Raw genomic sequence first — 14,156 nt, forward strand, 5'->3', positions numbered from 1 at the left:
TAATTTTGTACCCTATATGTTAGTGAAAGGTATTTATACCTGTAATTTTGTAACAGGTAACATTGTTGTTATCTTAGGTTGAACATAACTTTTGCAAACTTTTGTCATGTTAGAGTCACATAATATGAACTTGTTTAACTCAGAGATTGTTAAAAATCTGGTAGTTCATTTTAATAAATGTTTATTTATTTTGTATATCATTTATTTTTATTACTCCTTTATGTTCATTATTACAGGTTTAATATATTTAATATTTGACAGCAGTGTAAGATACCTGGGAGAATGATCGAAGATCATTTTCATGGCGCCCATGATTAGTTAGTTTTATTTATTTTGTTCGTTTTTAGTCATTATTCATCTCCATTCATTTTCAGTATATTATTCTTATTTTATTATTCCATCTTCTAGTCATCATTACTATCTATATAGAGCTACTGTTCTTCGACAGGCATGCAAACGAGCCGTATCCATCCTTGAGTGTCAAGTTACTCTCTTGCATCTATAGCTAGCCAACTCTATTCAGTTTGCCTCTGTCTCTTCCCACTTCTACTTCTATCCCTTCTCATTCCCCTTTCTTCAGTACTACTGCACTTTAGTAGTATTTTTTTTTATTTTTCCTATTGCGGCTTCTCAACGTAGAAGTCACTACCCCCTTTTCTTTACACTCACCCACTACATCTTCTTTTCAGCCACAACTATTTAGTTACCTAGTCTCTACATCTATGTCCCATTAGTTATTTCTTTTTTCCTTACTTCTGTTGGAGTATATCTTTCTTTTTACTTTCACTCCAACAGAAGTTTTCTTCATTTTGTTACAGGTTATTAGGTTAAATTTCCAGTCACAGCAATTTCTTCTAGGCTACGTTGCCATGTCATTCAAATTTATGAAAATAAAAATTCACTTATATGAAGAACAATGTAATTTTTTTCTTGGAAACGGTTAACTTTAGAAAAAAATGTTATAAGACTTTTTGTTCTAAATTGTGTATTATATCCATACCTTAAAGGAACGCACTATTTTCGGGGACACCCTGTATACACCCTCTGAAGATCTCTAATGAGAGTGAAACTAGTAATGGCGTTTATGACGATCTCTGAATAAAATGAAATATAAGATGTGATTTCGTTTTACAGCGAATTCTTTAATAATTTTAAAGTGTAATCTAGTACGTTTTTTCTTAAAGCAAATATTAAATATGTATATGACTTAAAACATTTTATTACAGACAAAATGAATAAATTAGGATAATTAATGCGATTATTTTTAATTATATATAATCGTTTACTACGATTTTACCTGGTAACTGCTAATTGAATTACATACTATGATTATACAGGGTGTCCCGAAAAGATTGGTCATAAATTATACCACAGATTCTGGGGTCAAAAAAATGTTGATTGAACCTAATTTACCTCAGTACAAATATGCACACAAAAAAAGTTATAGCCCTTTGAAGTTACAAAATGAAAACCAATTTTTTTCAATGTTTCGAAAACTATTAGAGATTTTTTTATTGAAAATAGACGTGTGGCATTATTATGGCAGGAACCTCTTAACAAAAAATTAAAGTGAAATTTGTGCACCCCATAAAATATTTATGGGGGTTTTGTTCCATTAAACCCCCCTAAACTTTTGTGTATGGTCGTATTAAATTATTGTTAAAGTATTATTAGTTAAACAAAGTGTTTTTAAAACTTTTTTGCCTCTTATTACTTTCTCGAAAAGCCAGTTTCTATCGAGATATTTTGAATATTTGTCAAATCCACCACCTATTTGTATAATATGGTTAAGTACGATTATAGAGACCTGGTAATAATATGAAAAATCTATAATTTGGAGCGACCGCAGACGTTCGGATACAATTAGAGTCTCTTTGCAAAGACAATGACGTCGACTTTGCAAAGTAACAAGACACTTACTCAACACACACACTACACACGACACTAGGTACCTAACTGTAAAAATTTACCGTACCTACCATGCCAATGGCCATTAGTTGTCGAGGCATTAGCTAAATAAAAAAAAAAAAATTATAATATGAAAATATATTAAGAGGCAAAAAACTTTTAAAAACACTGTGTTTTAACTAATGGTACCGCAATAAAAGTTTAATGGGAACGTACACAAACATTTGATGGGTTTAAAGAAACGAAACCCCCATACAATTTTTATGTAAACATATTAAAAAAGAAGCCGCATCTCGATAAAAACTGGTTTATCGAAAAAAGACTAAGAGGCAAAAAAGTTTTAAAAATATTGTGTCTAACTATTGGTACCACAATAATAATTTAATTGAAACATACACAAAAGTTTGGGAGGGGTTTAAGGGAACAAAACGCCATAAAATTTTTATGGGGTGCACAAATTTCACTATAATTTTTTATTAAGATACTCCTGCCATAAGAATGCCACATGCCTATTTCCAATAAAAAATCTCTAATAGTTTTCGAAATATTGGAAAACATTGATTTTCATTTTTTCACTTTAAAGGGCTATAACTTTTTTTATGTGCACATTTGTACTAAGGTAAGTTAGGTTCAATCAACATATTTTTGACCCCAGAATCTATGGTATAATTTATGACTAATCTTTTCGGGACACCCTGTATAATCATATATAATAGCTTTGTTTTCTAATAACTCATAATATTGAGATTACAGTTGTTTTGTTTGCAGTCTGTTAAAACATTTAGTGTAAATAGTTGCGTGAGTATTGTAAACAAAATAGCAATAAGGTGGTAATCAAATTTTAAATTTTATCGTTTTTATCAGTTTGTTAAGCCATTTATTGAAAAGTTTTCTAAAAGTCATACATGGCCGTATCTACAAATTCTAGCTACCCCTATAATCAGATGGCTTAACCACATGAAGTAATATAGAGGATGTCCCATTACCCAGGGCATTCAAAGTAATGTTAAGTACAATGCCTCCCCATTCGCTATGTCCTTCGATGAGGAGGGGTGATGGTATAGCTTGGGGGTCAGATAGGTACCACTCCATTACTAAGTGTGACCGGTTTGACATGTGGGTCTGTTTTGGGACACACACTGTTTTGACTGTTCCATTGGAACACACACATCTTTCTCTGCATTTTAGGAGTTCATATCTGTCACCACGTGTTATATGACCCAAATATTGTAGTTTTCTTATTTTGATGGAATTCAGTATCTCCCTGCTGTTCTCTATTATTCTTAGTACTTCTTCATTGGTTATTCTGTCTGTCCAGGAGATTCTCAGCATTCTTCGATATGTCCACATTTCAAATACTTCCAATCTATTTAGACATTGTTTATTAAGAGTCCATGTCTCCACACCATACAAAAGAACACAAAATACATAACACTTTAGTACTCATTTTCTAAGATTTAGATTCTCCAGGCTTATTAGTAGTATACAAAATCTAACAGGGAGGTCCACATTTGAAGTTCAAAGGCTTTTCAATTTTTAGTAACGTTTAAAGTTTGTCATTTAAATATTTAATATTTATATGCTTTCATTTGTTTAATATTTGACATGCATTTTAGAGAAGTGAATCTTATTTTTTAAGTTATAGGTACGTTACTTCTAAAATAATGACCAAGCTCTGTAGAAAATTTCGTTATAAGTAAATCTAACATCTAACAATAATATATAAAATATAAGAGTATAATAAATTGTTAATATTTCTTTAAAATTATATTCAATTTTTTTTAGTTCTTAAAAGCATTTCAGAGACATGAAATTTAGATTACCTGAGGATCTCCTATATGAGGCACACCACCCGGTGTAAGAAAATCTATAGGCGCGTTAGGATCTGCAATAGGCTGAGGAACGAAGAAGTTCATCTGTGGAGCAGCTGAAGGCAATTGATTGGGTGCGGGAAGAGAAGCAGGCCCTGAATTAGCTTGTTGTTTATTACCTTGGTTGAAAACGTCTATGTAGGAATTTTTCAGGTCTACAATAAGATGTTAAAATCAGTTATTAGACAGGTTATACTAGCTTATAATTGTATCTCAATATGTGTTTATAAACAAATCATTACAGGTTTTAACATATGCTGACAAGAATAAACTAGGATAAAACAGTTTGAATAGAATAGAAATATGCTGTATTGTCACTGAAAAGCTTACAAAGAGTCAGAGAAAAAACAAAAACAACTACAATTAACTGAAATTACATAAATCGTCAATATTATAAAATAATAGATAATGCAATAAAACAAAAACAACCTATTGTAAAATTTAATTAAATTGCAAGTTGCATAATACAACCTTAGGAACTAATAAGTTTAAGCTGCTGCATATGATACCCAAATATACCGGGTGGTGAATTGGAAAACGGGCCATAGGAAACTCAATGTAAAACTCTAAACTGTTGAATTCCTGCTTCCCTAATTATTTTACATCAAAAGACATTAAAAACTATTTGTAGATGATTGAAACCTGTATTGAAAACAACTGTTAAAATTGTTCTACGAATTAAACATATTCCAAAATTTTGTAAAAATGTAATACATTTTTCAGTTTTCAGCCCAAAATTAGGCCACACACAGTGCAATAATGTGTCACAATGAAGTTATTAATTTTCACATTTTTGAACTGTCAATATTTTTATTTTATCATTTATTGTTTAAAAACCTCACAGTTGATAAGATGCCCTCAGTTGCGGAGAAAGTATTAATATAGTCGGTTCGCTAAACTCAGACACAACTGGCTAGTGATTTTAGTAAGTAATTTTGCGAATTTAGTAAAATTGACAAAAAAATAATTACTAAATAGTTAATAATTACTAAATAGTTAGTAATTTTGCCAATTTTGGATGATTTTAGCGAACCGACTATAATAAAGATTGTTTATTCGGTCAATGGTGTGAGCACTGTCAGTTAAATAGTAACGTGTGGCCTAACTTTTATTACTGTGACAAATGTATCATATTTTTCAAAATTTTGGAATCGTAGAACAATTTTACCTTTTGATTTTAATACAGATTTCAATTTTCTACAAATATTCTCTCATGACTTTTGATGTAAAATAATTAGGGAAGCAGGAATTCAACAGTTTAGAATTTTACATTGAGTTTCCTATGGCCCGATTTACGATTCACCACCCGGTAGATAAAAAATACTTTAGTTACTTGTACATGAAGGTACTGTAATTTCTTAGTTATTCATTAAGAAACTCTTCTACTGATATGGTCTTTCACATATAATATGTAGATAAGCTTTTGTCATTTTACGGAACTTGGGGAAATATGTTGCAGATTTAAGTTGTAAAAGGAGATGGTTGTATAGTTTTTTTTAGAATATAATATAGATTTCTTTACTAACTCAGTGGACGGTATCGGTAAATAGACATCGAAGGATGAATTCCTGGTGGAGTAGTCATGAGTAGGTCTTGCTGGAAAGATATATAGGTATTTACGAATTAAGTAAACAGTTTCTAAAATATATAAAGAAGGAAGTGTTAAAATCGCGTGATCTTTGAAGTAGCTTCTGCAACGTGTTGTTCTTCTGAGGACAAACAGATATCTTATTGCGCTTTTTGTAATTTAAAAATAACATCGGATTGGGCAGCTGTACCAGAAACCCCAAAAAAGAAAGACCATATCGAAGATGAGACTCGAACAAAGAACAATATGTTACTTTGGAAGATGCTAAATTGATTTCCTTCGAAATAGATCTTATTGCATAGCAAGCTGAGGCTAGTTTCTTACTTAACAAATCGATATGAAGGCACCATTGAAGTGTCTTCCCCACTGTGTCTAGTATAAGTTCATGGTATAAGTTTCTAAAGAATTATCAGTAGTAATTGCACAAGAGCTCTAAAATTCTATATTAATTTTAGAGATCGAGTGCAATTTGTTGCGATTATTTCATGAATAAAACTGTTGAACACCAAAATTTTATTGTAATTTATTTATGTAAGTACAAATTAGTACACAGTTGTTATAAATATTAATTTGACGTTTGAAAGTCATCACTTTTATAATTTTTAAAACATTAATTGTCATTAATGTCACTGAATGTATTTTTTCGTAGCAACGAAGGGCATCTGACGTAATATACTTGACGACGGGAAATTATCAAAAATTATCGGGTATAATATCACAAGAGAGTGAGAATAAATTGAAAATAATGCGACAGTTTTTCGAAAATTTGTTGTCGGGCAATAGACACGAGAGCCCGCAGGGCTCGAGCGGCTATTGCCCAATGACAACAAATTTGAGTAAAAATGAAGAATTTTCTTATTTATTCTTACTGTCGTGTGATATTCGTAAGATTATTTTTTAATACGTATATTATGGATATTTTCTTAAATGTGACAGTTGTCAAAACTAGGAAACTGGTTGCCATTAAACAGAAACAATCTACTTAAAAAAATTCTATCGGGAATTTTCTACAGTAGATAATTCTCAGTATAATTTTAATCTGATTGGACAGAATTAAACACGTGATCAAATATCTTACTATACGATTGGAAGTTAAAATCATCAAAAAATAATCGATTTAATTTAGATTTCTGTAGCTTTCTATTGGTCAGAATCTCCTATGAATGAAATAATGGATGTAATTTTATGTGTGTACTTACTTCTACCCTTCTGCAGTTTAAACATATTCCCCTGCTGTGATGGTCTTTGTGGGCCAGCATCTTCTATTCCAGAATTCGTATTAGGTACTCCTCCATTTTGTTCAACAAGCGTTCTATTGGGATCAAAACTAGGCAGCGAGGTATTGGCAGACGTGGGAGTAGAATGAGCTTGTTGAGCTGGAGGTAATTTAGGCATCAATTCTGATAACTTCGGCGGAGGTTTAAATTCATTCGCCGGATCATTTGGATCTTCATCTACGTTAATCCAACGTTTTTTGTCTTGATCCCAAACGATCTATAAAATTAATATTAAATATACGGAACATTACAATAAAACTTTAATTTCTAGTAAATCAATTATCCTTTATAAATTAACGCACCACCTTAAAAATGGGACCTGTTTAATGTCGCGTATTTCCTAAACCTGTTGTCCAATTTTAGTGATTTTTTTGGTATATTATTGCTTTATTCTTCAAGAATATCGATGTAATAATATTCTTGCTAAACAGGTAAGTGTTTACGATTTAAATTAATTTGTTATATTTTATTTAATATTTATTTAAATCCCGCTGCGACGGGCCTGGACTGTTTTTGTCACAACATATAGATCCAAAATCTAGTGCCGAACCAGCCGGTTTTCATATATTCATATTTTTATGTATAATGACTTGGCCTCGAGACTGTGAAGAATAAACACGTTCTTTTTGTCACGCATTTTTGTAAAATTGTACAGTAGTCAGTTCTTAAATAAATTCGTAAAACTGTTATCTACGTTATTGTCACTCTACTGAAGTGAAAGAGATGTATTCTCATCAACCAGGTAAGTGTTATCGTATACCGGGTATAACAATGATATTGTGTTTTTTCCTCAAAGTTTGGAACACCCTGTGGAATATTCTAGTGGATATAAAATATTGAAATTAAATCTCAACTGTAGCCTTTGGCTTTCTTAACAATTTGGTTATTGATTCATTCGCTTATGTAGGATAATAAAAAAAATTAGGTACTTTAACAACTAGCCATGGTATTCATCAATACAGGGTGTTTCTAAATAAGTGCGACAAACTTTAAGGGGTAATTCCGTATGAAAAAATAAGGACCATTTGCTTTAAATATACGTCCACAAATGCTTCGTTTCTGAGATACGGGATGTTGAATTTTTTCTTACAAATTGACGATTTATTTCTTGCTCTAAAACCGGTTGAGATATGCAAATGAAATTTGGTAGGTTTTAAGAGGTAGTTATTGCGCATTTTTTGACATACAATAAAGAATTTTATATTCACCATTGGCGTGCGTACGGGATGTATCTAAAATATTTATACCCGTATGCACGCCAATGGTGAATATAAAATTTTTATTTGTATGTCAAAAAATGCACAATAACTACCTCTTAAAACCTACCAAATTTAATTTGCATATCTCAACCAGTTTTAGAGCAATAAATAAATCGTCAGTTTGTAAGAAAAAATTCAACATCCCGTATCTTGGAAACAAAGCATTTGCGGACATATGTTTATAAAGCAAACTTTTCATACCGAATTGCCCCTTAAAGTTTGTCGCAATTATTTAGAAACACCCCGTATCGGTGAATAACATTGCTAGTTGTTAAAGTACCTAACCTTTTTACTATCTAACATAAGCGATTGAATCAAAAAGCAAAATGTTAAGAAAGCCTAAGGCTACAGTTAAGTTTTAATTTCAATATTTTATATACGCTAGAGTATTCCACAGGGTGTTTCAAACTTTGAGGAAAAAACACAATGTCATTATTACACCCGGTATACAATGACACTTACCTGTTTAGCAATAATATTAGTACACCGATATTCTTGAAGAATAAAGCTATAATTTACTAAAAAAATCACTCAAACCGGACAACAAGTTTAGTAAATACGAGACATCAAAAATGTCCCATTTTTAAGGTGGTGCGTTAATTTTTATGCTTAGTGTATTTTATTAGAAATATAAAGAGATTAAAAACACAAAAAAATCCAAAAAACCAGAGAACTATACTAAAGTTACAATCAAGATGCAGTAGAAATAAACAAACCAAGACATGTTAAATGCTACTAGGAGCACTCCCGAATCATAATTTACAATGTATATAGATTGTAAATCCCAAATCATGAGTTCCAAAGTTTATACAGTAGAACCCCGCAAATCCGAACCCCGCTAATCCAAACGTACGGCAAATCCAAACAGACAGAAAGTGAAAAAAAAAATAAAAAATTCACGACAAAAACTTAAAAACATGTTTATTATACAGAGCAAAAGCAGAAAATTGAACAATGTAGGATTAATAGGACGTCGACATTTAATATTTCTTAAGAATAAATACGTACTTTATACTTAAACTTCTTATGCTGCTTCTTCTTTGTGCGACTAAGATTACTTCTGTTTGTCTGCCTCTTATTCTGTTTCAGTTGTTCTTGACTGTACATTGTCTTTCCACCTTTTCGGCGGCCTTCCAACGGGTCTTCTGCTATACGGCTTGTTGTTCTTACAGATGTTCGCTAATCTATCTACGTTCCATTCGGTTTACATGTTCGTAAACGTAAGTGCGTAAACTACGTAAACGTAGTGTTTATATATGTTAAATATAAACTTACTTCGGTTTCCTTGCAGTCAACTTAGTCCAAAAATATTGTCCACAGTCCACACTCTTGCGAGAACGTTTTGTGACTCAACATCAACGAAAACGAAAGCTTTGAATTATTAGTTAGGCTAACTTTCGGATAATCCGAACTTTTCGGAATCCGAACAGGCTGTCCCCCCAATTAGTTCGGATTTGCGGGGTTCTACTGTATATTGTAAATTATGAATCGGGAGTGCACCTAGTAGCATTTAACGTGTCTTGCTTTGTTTATTTCTACTGCATCTTGATTGTAAATTTAGTATAAAAATTTCTTATGCTGAAAATCAAATTCTGGTTACAACCTAAATAAAGCCTTATACAATTTACGTTTATTTACAAAATAGACGGACGATAAAGGGATAGACTAGACATGGGGAATCTACAATATGCATTCCACGACACGTCAATTATTTATCTAGGTAAAAATCCAACGAATTTGATTCCTAGTACTCAATTTGTGAGTAAACGAAGGTAATGAAAGACAGAAAGATTTAATTTCGTTTCAGAGACCACCACCATCTGTTTATGCACATTTCGTTCTCTTGGACTCCTCAGAACAGCCAGTGGTGTGCTCTGCCAGTTTTTATCATAGGTTAATGAAGTTAAAAAAAAACAAAATTTAAATATTATTATTATTTACCTTTGGATTCTTATCATCCGGCAACTTCATCTGATTTTTAGGCTTCAACGCCAATTTACTAAATATACCTCCGAACCATCCAGTACTTTGCGTTTTTTCTGGTTCCGCAGGTGCTGGTTTGGGTTTAGCTACTGGTTTCCTTTCTTCTTGTTTTTCGGGTTTTTCATCTTCGTACGCATTCAGTTGGTTCGGCAACGATATCTGAGGTTGTAGCGGTTCCTGAGAAACAGTACAGAGCGACAATTTACTATACTATACAACCGTGCAATCGGTTGGTAGAATAATGACCGTATCATAGCAATTTTTTAGTATAGTGTACTATGATATTAATTTACATATAAACATATTACTTTCCCCTACATATCTAAAAAGCAATTAACAAAATTCAGTAATACCTGTTGCTACCAAAAAATAAAGTATTGTACCTTTTAAGTTATTTTAGAAAACCGTATCTTAATCTTATTACAAAGTAATCCTATTACAAATTTCGAGAGATGAACATACTGAATAGCAGCTATAATAATTAAAAGTACAATAAATTAAAATTTATTAATTTCTACTTGGGCCGAAAATTTAATTGCACCATTCAAATATAAATGACTTTGAGTAATAAGCTTAAGATTAGGGTTTATATTAATATCTTCATAGGTACTATAGCAGTAATTGTACATTATACTCGGGGTTTATAGACTGTTCTAAAATTCATTATTAACTCCTGACGTTTTGGCTGCAACTGTGGTAGACATTATCAAAGGCAATGCTTCAACAATTGTAACAACTGTTACAAATGCCCAAACAAAAAATGAAAACAGGTGAGAAATTCACGAGCAAATTCAAAGTCCAATTGACTGTTGGCCAGCCTGACCAGGCTTACCATTGACTGTTGAATGGCATCTGGACCATTTTCAGATATGGGTTGAGCAGAAAATGAAAAAGATTTGTGCTCTTTATGGACGCTTTACTGGTTTTGGTGTCATTATGATTTCTGCCACCATCCATATCTTTGATAGGTACTTCAGTCTAAAGGAAACATTTATAAGATGTGTTAGATTTATTATAGCTTTCCTAGGAAGTTGCCTAAACACTTCTCCAGTGATGAGGTCAAATCCAGGAGCTTTCTTTGGGTTTATATTTTTCTTTATTTCCATATACACTTTTTTGGAGTTAAACGGCAAATCTCCGTTTTATCTTGATCAGGGAGCTCCTAGTTTATTATTTCGTGTTCTTTACTTAGTTGCAGAGTATTTTCTAGGTGATCAGCAAACCTGTTGGCCTTTTGTATATAGTCCAGCTACCATTAGGATTTCTAATGGGTGGATTCTGTAAGATTGACCTTTTTAATCGCTTGGTAGCCTTCCACAGTGAGTAATCAGTAGTACTATCATTTGATAGTTCACTTAGAGAAATGCTAACCGAATCGTTTTTAATTCCTTGTATTTCTCTGTAGCATTATTTAATCTAGTTTTATCAACTGGTGCTCTAGACTGTCGCCACTTGCGTCTCACGTTTCCTTTTCTGTTATCATTTCTCTGATGTCTTTCGGGTAATTATTTTCTTTTATTCTTACGACACCGTTCGTGCTGTTGTTATAAGCAGCTTGTTGTATATTTTTATTGATCAATTCTACTTCTGCAACTAATTGATCACCGGTTCTTAATGGAACTGAGAGGTTAATCTTATCTTCAAGGTCTATTTGGAAACTTTTCCAGTCAGTATTTTTGTTAACAAGTCTAGGGGGCCTTCTTTTTTGATAACAGTGTCACTGAGTGTAAGGATATTAGCCCAGTAAATGAACGGGAAATTCGGCGATACCGTGTAATTTCCAGGGGCAACTCCGAATTGCATAAAAAATTGGATTTAGGTTCTACTTACCCTCCACTTCAAAGTTGAATTCGTGCCGTTGGTTGCTTTTACTTGGGGGGTGACAGTCGTCCCTTCTCGGGGGTGAAAAAACATACGTTCAAGATACGACAGGAAATGAATAAATTGACTGATTTTAAGCAAGTTATGTTCTATAGAGTTTTTTACGTAAGTCAATACTTTTCGAGTTATTTGCCATTGAAAATGTTGATTTTTCGACAAAAAAACTACGTTTTCAGACGGTTTTTCGCAAATAACTCAAAAAGTAAATATTTTATCGAAAAAAATATCCTTAGCAAAAGTGTAGCTTATAAAAAAACACAAAAAAATGGTGTATCAGTAAAGTCTATCAATCAAATAAAAACAAAGTTGTAGCTCATTAAAAATACGTTCTTATTCGTCTAATTCCAAATCGAATATTTCAAGGTGAAATCACCGAAAAATTAAGCACTTTTCGGGAAAACCCCATTTAAACTTTTTTAAGGTGTTTTTTAAAAAGCTTTGTTTTAATTGTTAACAAAAGTTTTAGCATTAAAAATAAGCGAGTTACACTCAAAATAAAGTTGGCCCTCTTTTTTTTGTTAAAAATCATGAAAATCTCGCCGTGTTTAGGTCTCCAAATGAAATTAATCGCTACCACTTTACAAACAATTTACTTACCTATCTATTTTTTATATGATCTGTCAGTCTCACCGGTTTAAAGTGTTTATTTTTGAAAGGGTTATAATTGAGAAAGCTTGGATGGGTAACTAATTACGAGTGTATGCAAATTTTGAAGCCATATCTTAACCAATTTTTGTCTTACGGACAAACAAAATGAAACTAGCATATTTATAATAGCAAAACCTAATTTTTGTACTCTTTAAGATTTTTCTTATCACTAATACTTTTAAGTTATTTTGAAAAAATGAAATTTTTCAAAAATTTTTAGAAAAATTTTTTTTACTATAGAACCAAATGTTTTCAAAAATAAGCACTTCAAACCAATCAAACTTACAGATCATATAAACAATACATATACAGTTAAAATAGATGGTAAAATCAAACGATTAATTTCATTTAGGGTGCTAAATAGAGGGAGGTTTTCACGATTTTTTTTACCAAAAAAAAGGGGCCAACTTTTTTTTAGTGTAACTCGTTTATTTTTGATGCTGTAAACTTTTGTAAAAACAAATAATAAGCTTTCTTCGATACTTTAAAAATGTTAATAAGGTTTTCCCGAAAAACGCTTCTTTTTTTTTAAAAGAACGTATTTTTCATGAGCTACAACTTTGCTTCTACTCAATTTGTAGACTGTACTGGTACACCATTTTTTTCGTTTTTTTATAGGCTACACTTTTGCTAAAAATATTTTTTTCGATAAAATATTTACTTTTTGAGTTATTTGGGAAAACCGGTCTGAAAACGTAGTTTTTTTGTCGAAAAATCAACATTTTAAATCGCGAATAACTCGAAAAGTATTGACTTACGTAAAAAACTTTATAGAACAAAAGGTGCTTAAAATAAGTCAATTTATCCATTTCTGGCCTTATTTTAAACACGCATTTTTCACCCCCCGAGAAGGGTTAAATGTCACCCCCCAAGTAAAAGCAACCAACGGCACGAATTCAACTTTGAAGTGGAGGGTAAGTAGAACCTAAATCCAAATTTTTATGCAATTCGGAAGTTGCTCCTGGAAATTACACTCCAAAACGGTCATTTATTGGGCTATATGCTTATGGGCTCAATGGAAAAACTGGATATTATTGATAACTATAACATCTTATAATAAAAACAACAATTGTATTATTTTCTATTGTTTATTTATACTAAAACTTCTGAGCATATAGAAATTATACTTAATATAATAGGATATACAAAGAAAGTAATATGTATCTAGCACTATACTAAAAAATTTAAAAGTAGTCAAACTATAGTAGTCATCACCTTTATTCATTATTTAGATATTAATAAAATGATAGGTACAATTTTGAGTAAAAACTGAATATTCCATTTTAATACGATATGTTCAATTTATTTAATTAGGACAATATTGATTATACCCAAAATCAATATCTATTCTACCAACTCAATAAATTTACGTGAACACTTAAAGCTATGGCAATTGATAGCAACGATAGCCCCTACATTTTCAAACCTACAGTACAAGTAACAAAGGTGTTTTCATAGGGCTGGATCTCGCGTACCAAAAAAAAGTTGATTAAGAGTAAGCTGATCCCCCCTAGCTTTTTAGGTACATGTCAAATGACAGGAATTATATTGGTGGTAAATAGCAGTCTGATTTTTGCATGAGAGTTTAATGAAAGGGTAACACATTAATTGGAAGTTCTGTTCGACAAAATACATGGGAAGTTTTCGCAGGCTGACGATCTAAACCTGTAACCTGTTCCATAAATAAAACTTCCCCTGTTCCAGTGTTCCCGTACATCAAAGTTTGTCCGACTAGACACCG

At 31.9% G+C, this 14,156-nt stretch overlaps 1 protein-coding gene across 8 annotated transcripts in view; it reads right to left on the minus strand.

Annotated features, from left to right (window-relative positions):
* The window catches only part of LOC126886824 (protein transport protein Sec16B), a 114,759-nt gene that overhangs the window by 17,997 nt on the left and 82,606 nt on the right, over positions 1-14,156 (minus strand). For all 8 annotated transcript variants that reach the window (XM_050653891.1, XM_050653892.1, XM_050653897.1 and 5 more), the window contains 3 exons: positions 9,845-10,063; positions 6,567-6,861; positions 3,732-3,934 (listed from right to left, as the gene is read on the minus strand). In XM_050653891.1, coding sequence (XP_050509848.1) covers positions 3,732-3,934; positions 6,567-6,861; positions 9,845-10,063 — 717 coding nt within the window. The remainder of the gene's footprint in view (positions 1-3,731; positions 3,935-6,566; positions 6,862-9,844; positions 10,064-14,156) is intronic.

The sequence above is a fragment of the Diabrotica virgifera genome, chromosome 6 (assembly GCF_917563875.1).
Source record: "Diabrotica virgifera virgifera chromosome 6, PGI_DIABVI_V3a".
In the NCBI taxonomy this organism is placed as follows: domain Eukaryota; kingdom Metazoa; phylum Arthropoda; class Insecta; order Coleoptera; family Chrysomelidae; genus Diabrotica; species Diabrotica virgifera.